The 22,132-nt window shown below is 42.3% G+C and overlaps 1 protein-coding gene across 4 annotated transcripts in view; it reads right to left on the bottom strand.

Annotated features, from left to right (window-relative positions):
- Positions 1-22,132, bottom strand: part of CPQ (carboxypeptidase Q) — a 558,535-nt gene that overhangs the window by 72,119 nt on the left and 464,284 nt on the right. For 3 of the 4 annotated variants that reach the window (XM_075549461.1, XM_075549458.1, XM_075549459.1), the window contains one exon: positions 9,228-9,429. In XM_075549461.1, the coding sequence (XP_075405576.1) occupies positions 9,228-9,429 (202 nt within the window). Of the gene's footprint in view, positions 1-7,009; positions 7,161-9,227; positions 9,430-22,132 lie in introns of those variants that run through there. The other variant, XM_075549460.1, reaches the window with a different exon arrangement.

Here is a 22,132-nt window from a genome sequence, read left to right on the forward strand (position 1 = left end):
AACCCACCTGCATGAAGCTGGGAACCAATAGGGAGGTCTGATGGGCCGGTCCCAATCCCGACTACTTGGACAGCCCCTTTCCCCACAGAAGAATTCACTTCAGAGGACAGCACTGAAGCTACAGCTCAGGGAGAGGGACATATCTGATCAGAGCACACAGGAGCAAATGAAGGGGGAGGAGGAGAGAGTGGAGCACATCCTGGCCCACCAAGCCCTGAGGATGATATTCCCACACAGAGTAGTCAAAGCACAGAGAGGACCCTAAGGCTGCCCCCACTATGAGACATGACATCCCTCAGTGATCTATAGCCCTACAGGGGACAACAATGGAGATACAATGTGGGAATTGCCCCAATCTGACCCCACCACATTGAGGCAAAACACTAAGGGTGTGCAACAGAACAGCCAGGGGAACAGAGCAACGAAGGCCCCAGGGATACCAAAAATAGACGTTGGGGCCAGGGTGTGGCATCCCACCAGACTCAACTGGAAAACACTTCTATAGATCAACAGCAGACCTTGAACTGTTTACAGGCTTTTCTTTTTTTGTCGTCGTTTTGATGTTGTTGTTTTGTTTTATTTTGCTGCTTTGTTCTGTTCTGTCTTGTTTTTCTGTGCACATTATTATCTATGTAGGTCTATTTAGATAAGATGGGGGTACAAAGAAAGTGGAGTAGAAAACAATGGGATCAACAGTTCTGGGGGGACATGGGAGAGGGGGCGACAGGGAAAGGAAGTGGGTGTTAACAAACCCAGGGACAAGGGAACAACAAATGATCCAAAATCTATGGTGAGGAGGCCTAGTAGAGCTTGATCAAAGCAATGTAACCGAGAGGAATTACGGAAACCCAAATGGAGGCTGAGCATGAGAGTAAGACAAGTGGAAAGTAAAAGGAAATAAAGGAAAAAGCTATGAGACAAAGGGAATTTATCGAGGTCTAAATACAGGCATGTACATGTGTAAATATATTTATATATGAGGATGGGGAAATAGATCTATATGGAAATATTTATAGGTTTAGTGTATTAGGTAGCAGGTGGACGCTGGGCCTCTACTCAAATACTCCCTCAATGCAAGAACACTTTGTTCTATTAAACTGGCATTCCATGATGCTCACCTTCCCGATGATCGCTTAAGACAAAGTGGGTGCATAAGCAAATGTGGTGAAGAAAGTTGATGGTGCCTGGCTATCAAAAGATATATCATCTGGGGTCTTAAAAGTTTGAAGATAAACAAGCAGCCATCTAGCTTAGAAGAAACAAAGTCCACATGAAGAAGCACACCAGCCTGTGTGATCCCGAGGTGTCGAAGGGATCAGGTAGCAGGAATCAAAGAACAAAAAAATCATATCATTGTGAATGAGGGTGTGTGTGGAGTGGAGACGCAAAGCCCATCTGTAGGCAATTGGACATCCCTTCGGGGTGCAGTATACCACCAATGAAACATACAAATTTTTCCCACTCCACTATCATGACCCCAATTATACCTTACAAATCTGGCTAGACCAAAAAATGTACACTGGTAGAGATAGGAACTAGAAACACAAAGAATCCAGGACAGATAAACCCCTCAGGACCAATATTAAGAGAGTAAGGAGGAAGGTGGGAGGAGATAAGGGGAACCGATCACAATGATCTACCTATAACCCCCTCACAGGGGGATGAACAACAGAAAAGTGGGTGAAGGGAGACATCAGACAGTGTAAGACATGAAAAAATATTAATAATTTATAAATTATCAAGGGTTCATGTGGGAGTGAGGGTGGAGGAGGGAGGGGGAAATGAGAAGCTAATCCCAAGGGCTCAAGTAGAAAGAAAATGTTTTGAAAATGATGATGGCAACAAATGTGCTTGAAACAATGGATCGATGGATGGATGGTGATGAGTTGTACACGCCTCCAATAAAATGATTTTTATTAAAAAAAGAAAATACCACGGCTCGGGTCAGGCTCACCGTAGTCCTTAAAGGGATATCTCTGTTCTTTATCATTTTTAAGAGATTTTATGCAGCAGATTTGCCCATTGCAACATGGCCTTGGATTTCTTGGCTTGACTGCTTCTATGAGTGCTGACTGTGCATCATAGTAAAATGAAATCCTCAATAACCAGGATTTTCTGTTTATCGTCATGTGTTCTATCGGCCTAGTTGTGAGGATTGGCAGATAGATAGCTATGATACAATGAGAGTTATAGTAAAAAAAAGTCACTGTTAATTGCTTGTATACTTAGCTGGATGCTCTATTGTAATATAAGATGCTTGATGGAAAACATTATGCTTTGAGCATTATTTGATCGCTAGTGCCTCATATAGTGCTGGCAATGTACGCATGAATAAATGTATCGGGAAATGATAAGCATGGTCCTCAAAGTGAGCAGAAATGGCACACAGGCCCTCTGTCAGAATCATGCTGTTACATCACTTATTCCTCTTGGCAGGACACCATACTTCCCATGTAACACAAGACAAAACTATAGTTTACACAGGGAGGCCTTATGCAAGCTATCAATTGCTTCTTCCAAGCTGAGGTGGGAATAGCAGAAGAAATGCTTATTAGCTGTTCTGATGAGCAATTTTCAATAGAAATCAAGAGATATTAAGGCAAGAACTCTGACTAACCTGAGTTCAAGAGCTCTGAGACAATAACTCTTCTATAATTCTCTGTATAGCTCTTATCACATTCTAGTATTTCCCTTCATTCTTGATCTATTTATGTGTTCCTGGCTCGTGGTACTCATGTAAGTCATGCTTGTTGACCAAACGAAACTGCCCCAGCTATTTAAATGAAGATCACTTTCACAAATCAGACTGCGGCCTTCTCATGAGCCCAGTGGTGAGGTCTTATCACCACCCAGCACTGGGCTCCTTAAGCACCAGGGTTTTGAGTTTTTTTCCATAGAAGATATGTCTGTTAATTGAGGAGAATTGGGTACACTTTTCCATGTGGTATTCCACTTTTCCACCTGGCGATTTGAAAACATGGGCACTGGGTCTGGAGGCTGAACCTCCAGGCCACTCCCATTTATGTCCTGATCATCTCCTTTCTTGCCCTGTGGAAATGTGGACATGGAAATTTTTTATTTAGTTCTACTTAATTCCATATGAGGTATTGAATACAAAAAGCAAGAAGGAAAATATGTGACATCCTGAGTCATCTGTGTAGTTAGCACTTCAATATGGAGTCTAGACTATTTTAGTAGAGCTGACTTAAATGAAAACACTACTTTTAAAACAATCCAGTATGTAACAAAAAGTGTCGCTCAATGTATCAAAATAATTATTCATCATAATTTATGGTTTTGCAGTACAGTACAGGTAACGAACCTCTTGGGTTCTCTTTGCCTCCCTACCCTCCTCTTTGTTGTTTTGTGTGCCGTTGAGCTGTGTTAATTCTAACTCATAGCAACCCAACAAGACACAGTGGAATTTCTAAGACTCCTGTGGAGAGACTGGTGGCTTCAAACTGTTCACCTTCTGGTTAGCAGTCAAGTGCTTAACCACTGTGTCTACAGGGGTCTTTTACCATGACCCTTGTTAGACACTGAACTGAGTTCTCCAAATATGGACCAGCCTGGCTAAGTCATGACTATCACTATGTTATAATTATACTCCATTTGGGATTTAATGCAAATATCCTCATGATTGGTAGCCCCAGGCACTGCTTTGCTCGCTCAGGACTCTTCACAGGGAATCTCTCTCCCTGTGTAGGTGCCTTTCCATATGTGCATTCCCGTTCTGTAAGAGACCACTCAGACGGGACAGGGTTCTCTAGAGAGACAAAACCAGATCGCTAGTAATTATATAAAAATATATTTATAAAGATAGATATATAATACAAGAAATGAACCATTAAATTATATCCAGATAGATAATACAAGAAAATAACAGTTAAATTATAAAGCAGTGAGACACTAGCAGTCCTTTAAGGCTTGAGAGCTGCCATTTGCCAGTCCCCTTCTGTAGAGAGAGCTGGGCTATATATACCCAGGCAGCAAACAGCAAGGCAGGTCACCAACTGTCATCAACTGTCAGTCCCCAGCTCCAGAGATGAACATTCCAATCGTGTGGGCTTAAAGGGACCTCAACTTACAGCGACACAGTCCACAGGCTAGGCGTCCCACAGGTAGTGTACCCCTTTAAATTGAGGCACAGAACAAGCAAGGCGAGGCTCACCGAGCCATTTATCCCTCTGCCCTTCAGTTAATCCTACTTGTGTTTATCGGCCAGGCTGGCACAATAAACTATCGCAGTATCTTATATTCACTTCTGTAAGAACCACCCAGAATCATACACACCATAGTCTGGTATGACTCATTGATGTAACAAAAGAAAAGCCCTATTATAAACATAGGGTTATATTTATAGGTACATGGATTAAATCTTCAAGATAATATTTTTTTGGGGGGTGACAATTCAATCCATAAAAGAGAGTATTTAAGGTTTTTCATATCCATATATTGATGTAGGGGTTTCTTAAGAAAGATGTATTTTAGAGATTCATGGGCTATCCTTCATTGCTGATATATTTAGCAAGAAGCAGACTCTTTCCATTCAAACCTGGCACTCAGAATATGGGGGAGCGGCAAACATTTGAGATTTAATGCCTCCTCAGTCTATATAGGACTGAATACAGATGAATCTAAATCCCATGCAATTAATTTTTCCCCTTATTGTCTTTGAAAGAATCAGGAATTGAATGTGTAATGTCTTATGTCTGAGAATCATGGAAGTACTGGAAAACATTATTTAACATTTTCTCTAATTACTGTTTTTCCTTTAAAAGAGATACTCATTATTATTCTCTCTCACTGACATTGAGTCCATTCTGACTCATAGCATCCCTACAGAACAAGGCAGAACTGCCTGTGGGTTTCTGTGGCTTAAGTCATTCGGGAGTAGAAATCCCCATCTTTATTCAAAGGAGCTGTGGATTTTAAAGTGCCGACCTTCTGGACAGTAGCCCAATGAGTACCAAGGCTCCTCCTAGCCTTCCTAATTCCTCATTCTTCTAATATTTTCTAGATTTTCATGTCTTTTCCCAGCATCCTTAATCCCCCACCCCATATTTTTAAACCTTGAAACTTATCAAGAAAAGAATTATTTTTATTTCTTCTCCAAATCCATCTTTATAAGAATCTTAGTTTAATCTAAAATTAAACTAAGCGCTAAGACGGGACAAAGAAGTAGGCATCATTGACCTCAACCTCAAAGAACCTGTCACTGGGTATAGTACGTAGAGTGAAGGATTTGATAGTAATATCATAGTGTATCATTCGAGTGCCAGATTACTGAATGCACACTAGAAGTGATTGGGAAATTAAAAAAAAATTATATAGTACCATGGGCTGTTAATGAAGCATGGTAGAGTGAGCTGAAAAAACAGGCTTTAAAGTAGATGTATAGTAATCTGGTAAGAGGTAGCAATGGAAGGGGTTTATAGTGTATGGAGGGGATACCCCAAAACCACTGGAAAAAAGCTCCGCTGGGTGAAACTTTTATAGTACGCATTTTTCCCACTGGGCGAACATTGAGGAACTCACTCTGAGTTAGCGTATCCAGTGGTGTTGCTTGGAAAGCTTCTCTCTTGTCACAGTGAATTTTCTTATAAAAGCAGTTTCACATTTTTTGTGATGGCTGATTTAAGAGAACTGTGTGCTGGTGTGAATTTTTATGTTGAACACAGCTTACAAGGGCAGCACTATGGGAAAAAATTCAAATGTTTTACAAGTGGTTTTCTCGTTTTAAAAAATAGGTGAAATTTTGACTGAAAATAAACGTCCTTCTGGATGTCTGCGAACTTGCTGCATGGATGAAAAGATCAGCGTAAGTCATGCGCTTGTGCTCCCTGACCGACAGCCAACCATGGGACAGATGAGGGAGTTACCTGCACTATTTTGGAGCTGGATTCAGTAACTGTGCGACCAAAAAGCCCAATTTTTTGCAGATGAGGGACTGGTTTTATCATCATGACAATGAACCTGCTCACACAGCCATCTCACTGTACCTGTCTTCGGCAAAAAAAAAAAAAACAGCATGCCTGTCTTGCCCCACACATCTGACTCACCTGACCTTGCTCCATGAAACTTCTTTTTGTTTCCAAGAATGAAGAAGGACATTGATTTGATGACGAGGGTGTAGAAGAGGCAAAGAAAAAAAGATAAGGGAGGTGCTGGCAGCCATCCAAGGAAATGTGTTTTTAAAATGTTTCCAAGAATGGAATTGTAGATTTCACAAATGTATTAAGTGTCATGGAGAGTACTTTGAAGATGATAAGGTTATTTTATAAAAAAATTTTAATACATAGCTTTGAGGGGGAAATCCATTTGGGGGGGGTAGCTACAAAGAAAGAGTTTAGGTGGAAAGTACATCCAAGACACTAGCTGACATTTACTTAGTAAATGGAAAAAAAGGAAGGAAAATGATTAAAAAATTAGTAGATTGTGGAAATATTATTTCTGATTAAGTTTCTGTAAGTTTGGTGAGTGGTAAATTAAATTTTAATTAACATTTTGAATTCTTAGCATTGTGTTTGGCAAAGTCTTCACATATACAGCGTGTACTCATGGCACATTGTTTCTTTTCTTTTCCAGATTACATATGGCTCTTCCTCTTTTTTTTAACGTCCTGAAATTTTTAATATCTAACAAGAGTTAGAACATAAGCTGTTCATTTTCTTCTTCCAGGAAAAGCCCAAATTTAAAAGATCAAAAGGTATCTCAAAAGCAATACAGGGAAGATTGCAATAATTTGGTTCTTCCCTCAATACTCCAAAAGAAATGAAAGGGAACTCCAGGAGACATTTGTTGCAGTCACAAGGAACCGATCCCTTTAGAGGAACCTGCTGATCTACCCAGAGGGAAAAGGGAGTGGGTCAGGAAAGGTGAGAAGGACTAGGGAGTTATTTCCAATAGCAGACTCCCTTTTCCAGAGGGAGTTTGTTAATAAGTTATTAGCAAATTATTCTGGAACAGGAATGGGTTGGAATGCTGCACACAAACAAGGACCGAGTAACAAAAACAGCTCAGACACTGTCCTAGATTCTGGGGACCATCTCAGCATTTCAAATAGCCCTTTGCTGCCACATAGGGTTGGGGAAGAGCCATGAGCCTTGAAGTCAACAGGGCTGGTGTGCATGGTGATTCTGGCAACCCCATTTCTTCATCTATGAAATAAGAATAACTGTATTTAATCCATATGGCCTGATAAATAGCAGAGCCTAATAAATGTAACTTTATCACAAAAGTGGTTCAAATTCCCCACTCCACTCTATGAGGTATCCATCAAATTTGACCTATCTGTGACAAAGGTGAAAGCAGATTTCTTACCTTAGGGGAAGCAACCAAATCAGCTTGTTTATGTCCAAAGAACCATTCTTATAGCTCATTGGATAGAGCCGATTCTTAATTATTCAAATCAACAAAAGTAGGAAATCTCTGGGAAGAGGGGACATGATTATGCTGTTGCTGCTCTAGTTCTGTCTTTGGCTTTAGCTCCTTCTTACTACCCTCTGACCAGCTCCAATCTCCATTCAGGACTCTCTGGGTGGTCTAATGGTTAATTCTTTTGGTTGCTAACTGGAAGGTTAGTGGTGTGAGTCTACCCAGAGACACATTTAAGGACAGCCTTGGTGATCCACTTCTGATAGTCAAGAACAAAAACAAAACAAAGAAACTAAAAACCTCATTGATCACCTTACGGAGCACACACAATTCTATTCTAACTTACATAGGGGCTCCATGAGTCAGAATTGACTCTATGTGACAAGTTTGGCATGCTGACTCTCCACTCTCCACTCTAATTCACCTTCAGCTTGTCAGCCTGGTCCTCTCAGCTAACACCAACCCACTCATGTAGGTTTCCCTGAATCTTGAGAAGGTGCTTGTTGAAAGCTTGTAGGCTCAGGGAAAAAAATCTAAAACTTAAGCAAATTATTCTGTCCAACTTAAATGGCAAACTCCTCACTCTTCCCTCCTCTCCCCACGTCTGCCTTGTTTGTCAATAGCATGGATGTAGAGAGCCTTGGATTTTCCCAGATGGTGTACAGCACTATAAATGGAAATGCTGCTTTCAGACAGTTTACACATATGAGAAGGCTTCAAAAAGTTCATGGAAAATGGAGTAAACCTAGACCAAAGAGAGACGCTGGATCCTTGAATTAGAATAAAGGAAAACTCTATTGTTAGTTATGAAATATTATTGAAACACTTAAATTTACAATATCCTTGAAAAATATATATGATTATCAAGAATAAACTTTGTAGAAATAGTAAGTTTATCTGTGTCTGGTAAAAAACTTGAGGGGGTGGTTCTGGAAAGACAATGTTTTTATATAACCAAGAAATGCTGTGGATCCACAAAAATAGTTCGGAAAACAGAAATGCTAGCATTATTCAAAAACTGGGCTTTTTGTTTGTATAGTACAATATTGTATAGTACAATATAGGCCGGTTTGCAGGTGGATTTTGAAATTACGGATGTAATATGAGGGAACAACTTTTGAGTCATAGACAATCTCATCAAAAACGTTTTTCCATGGTCAGTCCTAGGAAAACCTGTGAAGTTCTATGCACTTTTGGCCTTTAAGGATGCTTCACGTTCTACCCCTTCACCATCCCAGGTGTACTCCCATTCCATCATTTTATCCCTGCCTCTATGTTCCTAGGATTTCACTGAAAATACCAACCCGATAAACCACTGATAGAAGGAATCAGCTTTTACCCAACCTCTTCCAGAAATTTTTGCCTTGAGTATAGGGGTAGGATTCTCACCAGAAGTACTTCACCCTCAAGAAACACATTTCTAACAGCAAAATTTCACACATCATGGTGTTTGGGTAGGGGCTTTTTGGGGTCAGAGAGGATTTCCTAGCAAACAACTGGAAGGATATTAGTAGTAATGATTGTCTCCTACTGTTTCGTGTCATGAAATCACTTGTGCCACCATCACCAGGGTACCTAATTTAAAAATACATGTATTTGGGGTTGAAACCTGGAATTATTAGATCATAATCAACGGGAATGAGGAGCTTACGATTTAAAAAGGGAAGGAAGATGGATAAACACAAATAGATTGTTTTGGCAAGTCTTTATACCTTACCAGGAAAAAACTGAGGGTCTCCATGGTTTAAATGGCCTATCAGTGTCCTGTTAAAATAGACACTATTTTAACTTGATAGCTGCATACAAGGACAATCACCCTTGCACAATTTCAACTTTTTTTTTTGTCTTACCGGGCACTCCAGCTTGGATCCAGTAGCTGATGTCTGTGCCTTCTCCATCCCTAAACACCTGTGTGATATTAATGGGCTGCAGCAGTTTCATGATCTCCACCATGATGGCCCTGGCCTTGTCACTGCCGGTGAATTGCAGCCCATAAGGTAAGAAGGTTCCCAAATCCGACTCCATCACCAGGCTGTAGTTAGAAATTTTTGCCTAAACAAAAGAGAGAGATGTTTAGTTCATACTCTCTGACTTTGGAGATTATCCATCAGCAACCACTAAATCAAATACTTGACTTCCTCACAAGTTATTACCCAAACATACGACGCTGGGCCTCACTTAGGGACTGATGTGCATATTACCAATCCCTTAAGAGGTGCACAATTATGCATCCTGGCATTGACCAAATTCAAGAGTTCACGTGGAAGGATTCAAGACATAGACAATGAAAAGCATAGAATGCACCATGGTACCATTGCCCAATTATTTCTACTAACAATATTATTTCAACCATTTTTCTTCAATGCCAACTATGGACCAGTATACAATCCCTCCTCTATGAGTGGAGATCTGATAGGGTTACTCGGGCTCAGACTAAAGACGGTATGCTCTGTGGACCTGCTTCTTGGCACCCTTTCCCTCTAAATAGACAGTCTATCAAATTTTAATTGTGGGTTCTGGTGAAGCTTAAAGGCATCAAACTGACAGGTTTGTCTTGGGTTTCTGATTTTGTTGCTGTTCCATCTGTTGAGTCCTCAGGGAGGGAGGTGAGAGAACAAGACATGAAATACTGTTCTCCCTGGTGTGACACTCCAGCACTCAAATCTCAGGCAACTCTGCCAGGCCTCTGGTTTGTAAACTCTTTCTAAATAAAGTTTGGTAAGAAAGCACACAATGATGATGTGTTTGTTCCCAATAATGTTGCCATAAGAGCTTAGAGTGTAAGGGGCCCTTGCCAGCTTGCACAGCCGAACTCTGCCATCTGGCTTTAAGACTTGCAACTGTGCAGGCTGGCGTGGCTGTTTCCCAGAAGTCACCATTTCTTCAGGACTAACCAACTGTTCCCATGGTCAAATTTTCCCCAAGATGTACTTGCACCTGCACTGCCACTCGCTCCTCGTTATTTAGCTTGTGAAGATCAATAATGACATTTGTATAGTGCTTCTGGAGAGCTTTCACATTTGCAGTCTCTTTTGATTGTCCTGTTTCACAGAGAAGGAACTGGATCAGCGAGGTCAAATGATTTGGTCCAAGTCACAGAGTTGGCAAATGGTAGACCTGGGTCTAAACTCCTATGCTTTCCAATACTCTGCACTGCCGGCACTAGCTTGGAGCTGGAGTGGGAGATAACGCTTGTCCTGAATGATAATGGTTGTTTAGTTATATAACTATTTGAAGGTTGCTTAAGGTTTCCTTTTATTTTTGTCCTCAGACAGATTCTGTTTTACAGTGATTTCCTAACTTGCTGCCATGGAAGTGTGCTATTGTTTCAAGGGCAAGAAGACTTGCTGCTGGAAATGAGATTGCCGCCAACATTTCCAGGACTGAATGCCGTGGCCCTTGGATGCCAGCGACTTATTTTTTGGATTGTTAATGATGAGAAGGTAAATAAAGCAGAACTCTGCCTGGTGTGACTTCTAGGGCATTTCTGTCTTCATAGTGATTTTCAGAGAAAGACCCAAGGTATTTCTAATAAAAACTGTCACCTCAGCTTTCAGCTGAGGCTCCTGCCTGGTGCTAGTATCATTAGAGTTAATAGTATGCAAACTATTTGCATTAATATCTTACATTCAAGGCTCTTTAACTAGCACCTGGATGCTATGTCAGCAGGTTGCTGTTTAATTTAGCCGTCCTTATCTTCTCCCCTTGTATGCTCCACTCCCTCCCGTGCTCCCTCCTTCTGAACTCTCCCTGTCCCATTAGATAGGAGAAGAGAGAAACGACAATATATGGCAAAGGGGAGCAGAATTAGTTAATCTTGAATGTGCAGGTTCCCATGTGGCAGGCAGATTTCATCCTTTTAACAAGAAAATTAGGCCAAGTGTTCCTAACTATGCACATTTAGGCTAAAAGCGGCACTCATTAGGCTGTCACGGTTAACACTAGTAAGCAGCCAGTTGGGTGGACACAACCAGGGGCCCACTGTACTCATTTCCTGTTTCCACAATTAACACGCTGGCTACGGAGGAAAGTAACTGGCCTCTCCCTCTGCCTCAAGTCATGTCACCTTGGCCCTTGGCTTCTCCAGCTGTAAGTTGGAAAAAAAATACTTCCACCTAATGAGCCTGTACATATGAAGCTTGAATTCCTTCAGAGAAAAAGCTATTGAGGACCATGGTGAAAATGCTTTTACAAAGTTAACTTACCAAATCTCTAAATGAAATCTTCATTCTGGGCTTGCTGGCCAACCACCCCCCGCCCCCACTTGAAAATGAATAGATAGCCTCAGAACAGGAGACTCCACTGTTGGTGAGTGTCACTGGGCAATGTTACAGAATGTTGATAAGAAGGTAGAGACCTCATCTAAATAAAGGTGCTTGCCTAAGTATATTAGATTCCCTATGTGAGAGATTTTAGCAAAAAGATAGAAAGGATGTGTTTTGGAATTATCCAGCGTGGACTTGATGGATGAACCACTTGTTTATTAGCTCTGTGTCTCTGGGCAGTCTGTGTGATGTGCTGGGTTTTTTGGTTTTGTTTTGTTGTGTGTTGTTTTGTCTCCATGAAATGGAGATTGTCATGATATACAGAATTGTAAGACAGCCTGCAGGTGAGCCCAGAATACAAGTGATAGCTGTTAAACGGCAGCATTATTGTTATTACTACTCCGTTGCTACTGAGTTTAGCACTCACCACCAAACCCTCTCAGGTTTTCAAGGGTAGTCCCAATAGAAGGGTATTCCCGTCCTGTTAGCGGCTTATGATGATGGTAAGTCAAATATTAAGGGGTGTTTCCTGCATGCCAGACATTGTACAAAATGCTTTCTAGCTTATCCTATGAAATGCTCATAATTAGTCTATAAGTAGGACTATAGTTTGCCTTCCAAAGATGAAGTAACTGGGGTTGAATAAGGTTATCTAACTTTCCCAACATTGCTTAGCTCATAAATGGTGTAGCAGACCTGAAACTCCTGAGGTCTGCCTCCTCATGTCTGTGCTCTCAACCCTTCTAATACCTTGCCTCCTGTAAGATGACTTCCAACTGTCATCATAGTCTTCACTTTTTATCAGAAACCTCTAGAGACAATAGTAGAAATGCATACATTAAAAAGTACTCTCCGTATTATAATAGAATGGTAAGTGAGGCAGTGAGATTTTGTATCAACTTGAATTTGTATGAATGTGTACAGGTGGAGTTCAAGCTATCAATCATGCCATGGCCTGATGATAACTCCTTGGGGGTGTGGCCTTTTATAAGAGAGATACTGGGAGCTGCTCTTCCTTCTCTTTGCTCCTTTGTCTTCCTGGGACTGTGTATGGCCCCCTGTGGGCCACTTGACCTTGAGAGCTGTTGGTGCACTACCATGTTTCCACACCCCTTGGATTCATGAGACATTGCATCCATCAGCCTGTGATCTTCCCTGTTTCCCACTTCCTGTTTCAGTTCCATCAGCCTGTGATCTTCCCTGCTTCCCACTTCCTGTTTCAGTTCCATCAGCCTGGGAAGAGGACCTTGGCTAGCATCAGACCTATGCATTTGTGTTGGACTGGGTTGGGACATCTTCTTGATGCAAGTTATTACTTATACATATATGTTTCGTTTTTCCAGACAACTCAGTCTAACACAATTGGTACCAGGAGTGGGGTATTAATTTGCTCAGTCCTACTAAATGTTTACTTGACCTATAGAAACAGAAAAATTCTAGGTCAAGTAAATAGTTGGCAGGCTTACCTTGTATTTCACTCCTAGGGGAACCCTTCCTACGTAGCCAACACCATAGGTCCATATGAGCTAGACTATTCTGATTACTACTTTGAATCCACTGTCCATTAAGGAAACCCAGCTCACCTTGTCTCTGTCAATCGAGTGTTGTCACATAGTCCCTACTCTATTCTTGGTGCCAAATGTGTTAGGTTGGGTTCTATAGAGAAGCAAACAAGTGACTTGAATATAGAAAGAGATTTATATCATGAAATGGCTTACACAGTGTATAAATAATAAGTCCAGTCTGGACTCGAGGAAGCTGACAAACAGGAAGTAGGCTAATGAAGCAAAGACAGCACAGGACACAAGGTGGTGGATGCAGAGGCAATACGAATCTGAAGCTGGCCACATAAATCCAATGCGGCAGTCCACCGGCAGCTCCTGGGAGTGGCAGGCTATGCCACAGGAGATCAAGAAGCCAAAGAAAGCATTCAACGTCAGCAGAAGGCAAAGGGCCTAAGAGAAGTTGACTCCATTCAGCCTCTCTCTTATACAAAAGGTCACTCCCAAGTAGGTATCATCACGCTTCGACTCCATTGATAGGTTGGTCTCTACCTGGACTAGTACTCAGGAGTGGCTAGCTGATATAATCCCTAACTGTCTATCACAGTAAGTCAACGAGTACTGCTACAAATTCATAGAAACCTTCGTTACACAAAAAGTGAAGCTATTGTTTCTCAACATATCTCCCATGTTTCTCTAATTCTGGAGACAGCGTTTCTATCTCTCCAACCCTTTCGCCAAGAATTCTGTACTCTTCAAATTACGCTCTAGCAAATGGCCGTTCTGGCATCCTTGGGGGACTCAAATCATGTCGGTTTGAAAAGGTTTGAGAGTTTGAGGAGCAAAAGATGGTCTGGAGGAGCAAATCAAGGCTGTAGGAAGAGAGGCGTAAGGCTGCACAGTGACCTTCTCCTAAGTCAGCCCTTCTTACTCTTGAAGAATGCGTTGGTGCATTCTTCGGATGAAGAGAAAATTCTTCCTGTCAAATTTTCTGGCCTTTTCCCACCAACGCAATGTTCCGTTTTCTTAACATTTCTTCACAATAAGCCTCCATGTTCATAGTGTGTTCTTTGAGAAAGCATTTTGAAATTATCCCTTGAGGATCCCCAGATTCAGTTGCCATAAGCCTTTGAGCTTACCTCTCTGCCTGAAACATCACTGGTCCAGCAGGTCCCCTTGAAACTTGTGTTTGGTAAAGGCATCCTGCTCAGAATGAAACACACGGGCTCCCGCGAGGCTGCCCGTGACCATCACTCAGCACAGGTCCACGCTGCAGCAGGTGTGCTTGCCCTCCACCCAGGCACACGTGAACTGGGACTCCAGGAGCAATAATTTCTGACTCACCCCTTCTGAGATCTATTTAAAATTCATTGACCTTGCTAATAAAGCAATTTGATCAAACACATAGAAAGAGAAAAATAAAAAGAAGCAAACACTTGCGCTATGATTTTCTTCCAAGTAGGAACAAAAAGCTTAAGAGAATCAAACATCTTTTCAAGCCAAATTAGGCAGGATGTGAGGATACTGGTAAACCAGGATTCTGGCAGAGGCAGATAAATGCTTGACTTCTATTCATGTGGAATTGTACTAGCTGCTGTTAACAGTGTGACAACATCCTGTTGTTTTCTATTTATATATAAACATGTACAAATATTTTCAGTAAAGAACGAAGAAAACAAACCACCCACCCTCCGGTGACAGCACTCCTCTCCTCATCTATGGACTTGCTGTCTAACGGTTAGCACGTGGGGAAGGGCTAGGTAAGCAAGATCAGGCTGCATAACGAGAGAGGAATACATAAGCTGAAGTGCTGCTCCTTTAGAATGTGTTCTTATGAGCATCTGAGGTCCTCATTATGCAATGACTTGTTGGGGCCTCTCCGGGTAGATTTGACAAGCTGGTTATAGTTAGTGACAGCAGAGCAGAGTCGTGTTTGTTTGCTTGCTTTACTCAACCCATTTTAGCATGGATCAAGATACCTGTCCTCTATGTACAGGGTGTAGCTAGAAATGTCTATCTAGGGATAGAGTGCTTTATAGTTGTTAAAATCATCACTGACTGAGACGTACAGAAGAGACGGTGACTCAAGGATAAGCTCAGATATTATTTGTAAACCTATATCCATTTTCTTCTCTTATTAAGGGGACACATCTCTGTATTTGAGATCAGAGAACTCGCCCATTGTTGTCATGTAAGGCATAAAATGGCTGGAGGGAAAGTTCCCTGGTAACCTACCAAGTTGAGATCACTGGATTGGTTATTATCTGCTTAGGGTTGAGAATTCATAACTTATTTTGTATTATAACCACATCCTATAACTTCTGTTTTCTTCTTCTTCCTCTTCCTTTTTAAGGGCAGCTCATTCTAACAAGGAATAATTTGGTAACCATTAGCATTCATTTGGGGGCAACACAAGATTAAAAAGCTCAGAAAGGTTGAACATTTATATTGTTTATTGTGCATTCTTCCATCCTCGCATAAACACAGGACGATGCATGTGTGCTCCCCTTTTTATTAAGGCCCAGGCAGCTCTTAGGCAGACATGTAGGCTCAACCCTCTCCCCACATTTGGCCACTTCTTCATTTTAAAGGTTTTATTTTTCAAAGAATCAAGGTGACAGACCTTGGGTTTTGAATCAATAGTCACAGTAAACCGTCAAAACAAAATCAAGAGAAAGGAGACTCCTAATTATTTGAATTACTCATGTAGCCTTCAATTCAATCTTCAAAGGAGGGAACTCCACTCTGATGCAGGGCAATCAACCTCACTTTCACGCACTTGCAAATGTTAATATTTTGCAGATGATGATAGGGATTCTGTTTAGTCAGGTGGTAGTCTCAAGAGAAGTTCTCAAAAGCACGTTTTCTTGGGGCATGCACACTGAATAGCTGCTGCCATCTTTCCCAGTTGTGGCAGTGGCCCTGCAATTCCCAGGTCAAGGGGTGAGAGGTGGGTGGAGATGCTTCGCAGAGCTTCAGCTCCAACAGGGAGAGGTTTCTCCCTGATGGACAAAGTCAAAGTAGGTCGTGCTTTCTGGTGAGGTCTACCCTGAAGCTCAGACTTTTATTTCTGACCATCTCCAGGATTCTCAGGGACCCAAGGGAGAGCCAGGAAAGAGATGATGACAAGGTGGAGGACCGTGAGCTATTTTGAGTTGACAGCTAAACTAGCTGCATCTTGGGGAAATGGGCAGTCTTGGGTAAGTCCCATTAGCACTACAATTGCAGGCACCTATTGTGGCTTACCTACCATTCTACCCAGCGCCAGGGGAACGGGTGGGGTGGGGGAATGGCTTCTGGAGGTCACTTCCCAGCCCAATTATTTTGCGTGTGCACACAAGCATGCTGTTGAGAAGCAAACCTGTGCTTTCAGGCAATCCAGTTGTTGCCATGCCATCGGAGGCACACTGGATCTCAGTGCCTTTTCTTCTTGTGCTGGTTAAGGTTCGATAGCCTTTACACTTACTGAAAACACGTCATCTCTCTACGAATGTCACCATAGTAACGGTGGTGAACCAGGAAGCTGTAGAAGAGATGGCATAAACATAGGCTCAAAGAAGTAATCTCAGAGACATATTATTTAGGAAATATGACAGTTTACAGTTCTTTAGGAAGCAAAGCAATATTCAGCATGTGGGATGGATAGCATGTGGATGTCTAATTCTGTTTATAATTTTATTCCTGCATGTCGAGGAACATAATGAAATAGAATCAGTGGGACTCAAGATTTCATAGACAACGTTTTATTTATTTAATATATTGATGGAGTCCTTGGGTGGTGCAACTGGTTAATGTGTTTGGATAAAAGGTTAGAGGTTGAAGTCTACACAAAGACACCTAAAAATAAAGGCCTACTGTTCTGCTTCCAAAAATTCAACAACTGAACGCAATTCTGCTGTGACAAACGGGATCGTCATGAGTCAGGGTCTACTCTGTTGCGTCTGGCTGTTAATACACAGACAAGGTGTTTAATGCTACTAGCTTCATATCCTATTCACATGAATGAGGAAGACTGCTGAAGAATCCCTGTACTTGAATTGTGGTGCATACTGGCAAAGATATTGAAAGGACAGTGAACTTCCAGAAGAACCAACAAATCTATCTTGGAAACAATACAACCAGAATAAGTGAAGCTAGCACGACTTCATCTTGTCTACTTTGGACATGCTGCCAGAGCACGCAGTCCTTCAACAAGGACATCGTGCTGGGTACAGGGGAGGGTCAGTGAGGAAGAGGGAGACCATCCATGAGATGAGCCACCGCAGGGCAGCAGGGATGAGTTCAAGCATAACAATTGTCAGCGCGGTGCAGGGCTGTGCAGTGTCCCACTCATTGTTCAGAGGGTCACTACGAGCCGGAATCAACTTGAGAGTAGTAACAAGTTCCCTATTCATTTCAATATGCAATTGTAAAAAGAAATTCCCAACACTTCTGGCTTTGTGAAAGCAGCCTGCTCCTCTTTATCATTCTTTCCTTCCTCCTACTATTCTTTCGGTTTCTGTCCACCACACGCCCTTCCTTCCCTAGGCTTAACATGTAAGAACTTAATGGCTTCTATGAGCAACCCTTCCTCCAGTCCGTCTTCTTTCTTCAACATCGTGACAGGCTAACCACACGGTCAGCTGTGTTTCTTGGCCTGGGCTGTGGGAGTTTACCAGAAGAGTCGCTGGTTGACATCTAAAGCCCCATTGGAAGCTCGCTAACTTTCTCTTGGCTGGGAAGACTGCAGCAATCCTTGAAGTCCCTTTCAAACGTTATGGATAATTGAATACTGAGTCCATCTACTTAAAGGAAATAGGCTATTTTTTTCCTTGTGATGCACAACTTTCACTTGCTTGTCCTACAAAAACAAAAACAATCCCCCCGCAAACAAAACAAAACAAAAAAAACCAGACTATTCTATAATCTACTGTTAGAAGCCCTGGTGGCGCTGTGGGTTAGCCACAACTTTGTTGGTTCAAATCCACCAGTCATTCTGTGGGAGAAAATCGAGGCTATCTGTTCTTGTAAAGATTTGTAAACTGTAGATAGGCTAGTTCTAAGTCAGACTTGATCTGATGGCAGCAGCAGTGGGTCCAGACTCTATTGTTTCTATGTGTCGCTGAGTAAATTCCAAACCACAGAGTCACTCTGTGACAAAGTGCAACGTAGAACAGCTTCAACACAAGCATATTACTTTCCCTCTCTATAGTCTAGTCAACCTCCTGGAGCACTCTTGGGCTATGCTGTTGTCCCATCTACTTTATCTGATCAGGTTTCTCTTTACTAATATCAGCAAGGATGCTAAGCACAGCTGTAGACAAAATGCTATTTTGTTAAGCATACCTTTCCGTTTTCTCTCTCAGACCACAACATGGCTTTGAAACCTCATGAAAAACGGTAGTGCCCAAAAATGAGCTGGGAGGCGCTTGGTGGCCTCAGTGGTTTCATGCCTTATTTCCTCGGCCCTGGCCTGCTGTGCCTAACACTCCACACTCCAATACGTGGTGCTGTAGGACTTCACTCGGTGTGGTTTCTCTACCTGCAATGCTCCTGAGAGAACACTCCACACTCCAATACGCGGTGCTGTTGGACTTCACTCCATGTGGTTTCTCTACCTGCAACGCTCCTGAGAGAATCAATGCCTTCTTACAAGAAGAGCTCCAAACACCACATTGAAACCACGGGTGACCCGTCACAGACCAAGAACATGCCATGGAGGCAGGGATCGAGTCTGGGTGGATCGGCCATGGCTCTAATTGGATAGCAGAGTTCAGCACAAAGTAGGTATTCAATAAATTTGAGTCATAGCCAGGAAATTTTGATATAATACCCTACCGGCAACTTGAGGATATAATTTAGCTTTAGCTTCTGAATGCCAAGGAAAAAAGAAGATTGATGCATTACGGACCTCTCATTATCTTGTGGAGGGGAAAGCATTACACCAATTCCTTGAGAGAGAGAAAAGTAACTATTCTCCTAGCATTCAATTCTAAAAGAATCATGTGGTTCTTTATATGAGAAACATTGAACAAAATAATAGACGGTGTCTTTAAGAATGGTTTTGCAAAAGAGGCAGAGCACTTACTGTTCCCAACACTATTTCCAACATATTGATCCTCAATTAAAGGAAATAGCAAATTATTAAGTCATATTTCAGTAGAGCTGTTTCTGCAAGAAACATTATGTATTTATTCAAGAAAAAGTTATTAAGACAGAAACTGAGGAGTGAGGTGACAGTCCCGGTTGGCTTGATGCCATTATTAAAATCATCTCTCTTTCACAAAAGTTTCCAAGTCTCAACAATAAGCCACATGGTCAACCCATCTAGTATATTAGAGTTTAAATTCTGAGACCTGTGTTTGCAGAAGGCTATGCACGACAGTGAAAGCACAAACTCCACTCGCAGAGTCTCTCCATGGATGAAGCCTCCATTGACTTCCTTCTGACCAATAACGGGGGATGGGAACAATCTTGCCTTCAGGTAAAGTGCGACGTCCTAGCAGCTGTGCTTCACGGCCTTGGTTGAAAGTCCTCTCTAACATGATGTTTGTTTCTCAATGCGGTCCCGCTCCTATTTGGAGTCCCACCTGAAACTGTGCTGTATTGATATGATGGATAATCATGAACTTAGGGCAGTTTCCTTTGTCCTGTGCCTCATTTCACTAGCTTCCTGAGTGTCAGTACTCAGACTCCATCTTGGCCCGGTGCGAATGGTCTCCCTCATTCAAATGAGATATCTGTCTTTGTCCCATTAGGGGTCTATTTTGCACCTCAAAACACGAAGAAATCTGTGTACAATGATGACTAGGATAGAATTGCTCCCCTAAGGAAGGACAGAGTTTACCAAGATGGGCAATAATCAGCTGCTTTGTGAGTGAGCTGTATACAAAGAAGGCAGAGAAACTTCAGGGGAAAGTTGGGGAGAGCAGGGATCTTGTTAGCTCATTAGTCTATCCTCAGGGTTTAGCCAAGAAGCATATAATCAAGCTCAACGAAGGAATGAATGAGTAGTCTAAGTCGCCGAATAACACTGTCAAGATATGTCGCTTTCCAAGACAGAACTGGAGCTTCGGTAATCTTTGAGAGGATAAATGTGAGCATGCTCTATGGAGCATTCCACTTGTAAATATCAACCAGTTGTCCTGGAATTTCTGTAGGTGGTATTAGCATATCAAGTTTTTGGTCACTAGTTAATGTCGCTGCTGTGAGTGCCACCAAGTAGGTTGTACCATAGAGTGACCTTGGGTACGGCACAACAAAACACCACCCATCTGTGCCAGGCTCACGACTGCTCTGAAGTTTGGGCCCACTGTGGTAGCCACTGTGTCAGTCCATCTTGCGGAGGCTCTTCAAAATTTTCGCTGACTTTCTCCTTTACCAAGCCCGGATATCCTTTTCCAGAGACTGCATTTTTCTGATGACAAGTCCAAAGTCCATGACAAGCAGGCTCTCCATCCTTGCATTACATTGCAATTACTAAAAAGAGCTACACTGGACCCTTGGCCAGTTCCTTTGGTTTCTGAAGTCCTAACCTTGTCGTCTCACTGGAAGCTCCCTCTCATGTTCCGTGGTTGGTTCCTCAGCACCTTTCTGACCTCTGGACTTCAAGGTGGACAAGAATAATCTAAAGGTCTCTTCTTTTCTCCATCCGCACTCTCTCTCTCTCTGTTGGTGATGGTGGTCGTTACATAATTTCATGTCAACTTGAAGATATACAAAAGTGTAGGGGTAGCTTTCAATCTATCAACCAGGCCACAGCTGGATGGCACCTTCGTGTGGGGTTGGCCTTCTCGGAAGGAGGACCCTGGGGGCTTCCCCTCTCTCTCTCAGATTTCACCTTCTTGCTGGCTGAGCCCGATGTCTGCCAGAGCCCTGTGATGTTACACTGCCATTGGCTCCACACAACTTTTCCCTGACTGCTCTGCGATCTTCCTGCATTCTCCATCACTGGAGAGAATGGAGAGCGACTTAAAGACTAGTACCAGACTTACGGACTTGAATTGGGCTGGTCTGGGCTGTTTTCTCAGTATAAAATTACTTCTTGATATAAAGCTCTTTCTTATACATATGAGTGTCGCTGGATTTGTTTCACTGGCCACCCTGGCTGAACACAGTGATCTCATCCAGTCTTGTGGTTTTAAATAAATATATAGAATTCCAGGTTTATATTTCCACACTGTGCCTTTGGTCTTGAACTCCACGCTCCTATAGACCAGTGAATCGGTGTTCTCACTTAGATGTCTACTGGTGTAAAGATATCTATGTTTTAACAAATTATCACCAACTTCGTGGTTAAAGACGTACATTTATTCTTTGGTAGGTCTGGATTACAGAAGTCTAACATGAGTCATACAGAGCTAAAATCAGGTGTTGGCAGGCTTGTTTCCCCCCCAGAGGCTCTAGGGAAGTTCTCTTTTCTTTCCTTTTCCAGTTGCTAGTGGCATCGAGGTGCATCATCCCTCATAAAGTGACTTTCCTTTTGCGGCTCCCACTGCCACATCACTTTCTGCCTCCTTTGACCTGCTGGTCACCCTCTTAGAAGGTTCCAACTCAGAGAACAGTCAATCTATCCTTCTTGTGCTGAGTCTCAAAATTCTTGACAGTCATTTTGACCTCTCTCTTCCCTTAGACCCAAAGTTCAATCTCTTAGCAAAACCTTTGCCTCCATTTTCAAAAGACACCTTGTATTCCAACAACTTCTCAACATCTCCACCGTTCCCACTCAGTCTAACCCACCATGACCACTACACGGGAGACTTATGACAGCTTCATACTTGTCTCCCTGGTTCAACTCTTTCCAGTCTGTTCTTTAGCAGGAGGACAGAATAATCCTGCTTTAAAATCTAAGCCGGATGATGCCCTCCTCTGAAACTTCTTTGTGTCTCCCATATCACTCAAGTTGAAAGATGTAGTCCTAACATGGCAAGGTCCTGTAACGTTCTCCCATAGGATCTCTGCTGCCAGTTGTTGTGAATCTCCACTCCGGTCTCATTTTTCAAACTGCTT

This window comes from Tenrec ecaudatus, chromosome 5 (genome assembly GCF_050624435.1).
Source record: "Tenrec ecaudatus isolate mTenEca1 chromosome 5, mTenEca1.hap1, whole genome shotgun sequence".
NCBI lineage: Eukaryota > Metazoa > Chordata > Mammalia > Afrosoricida > Tenrecidae > Tenrec > Tenrec ecaudatus.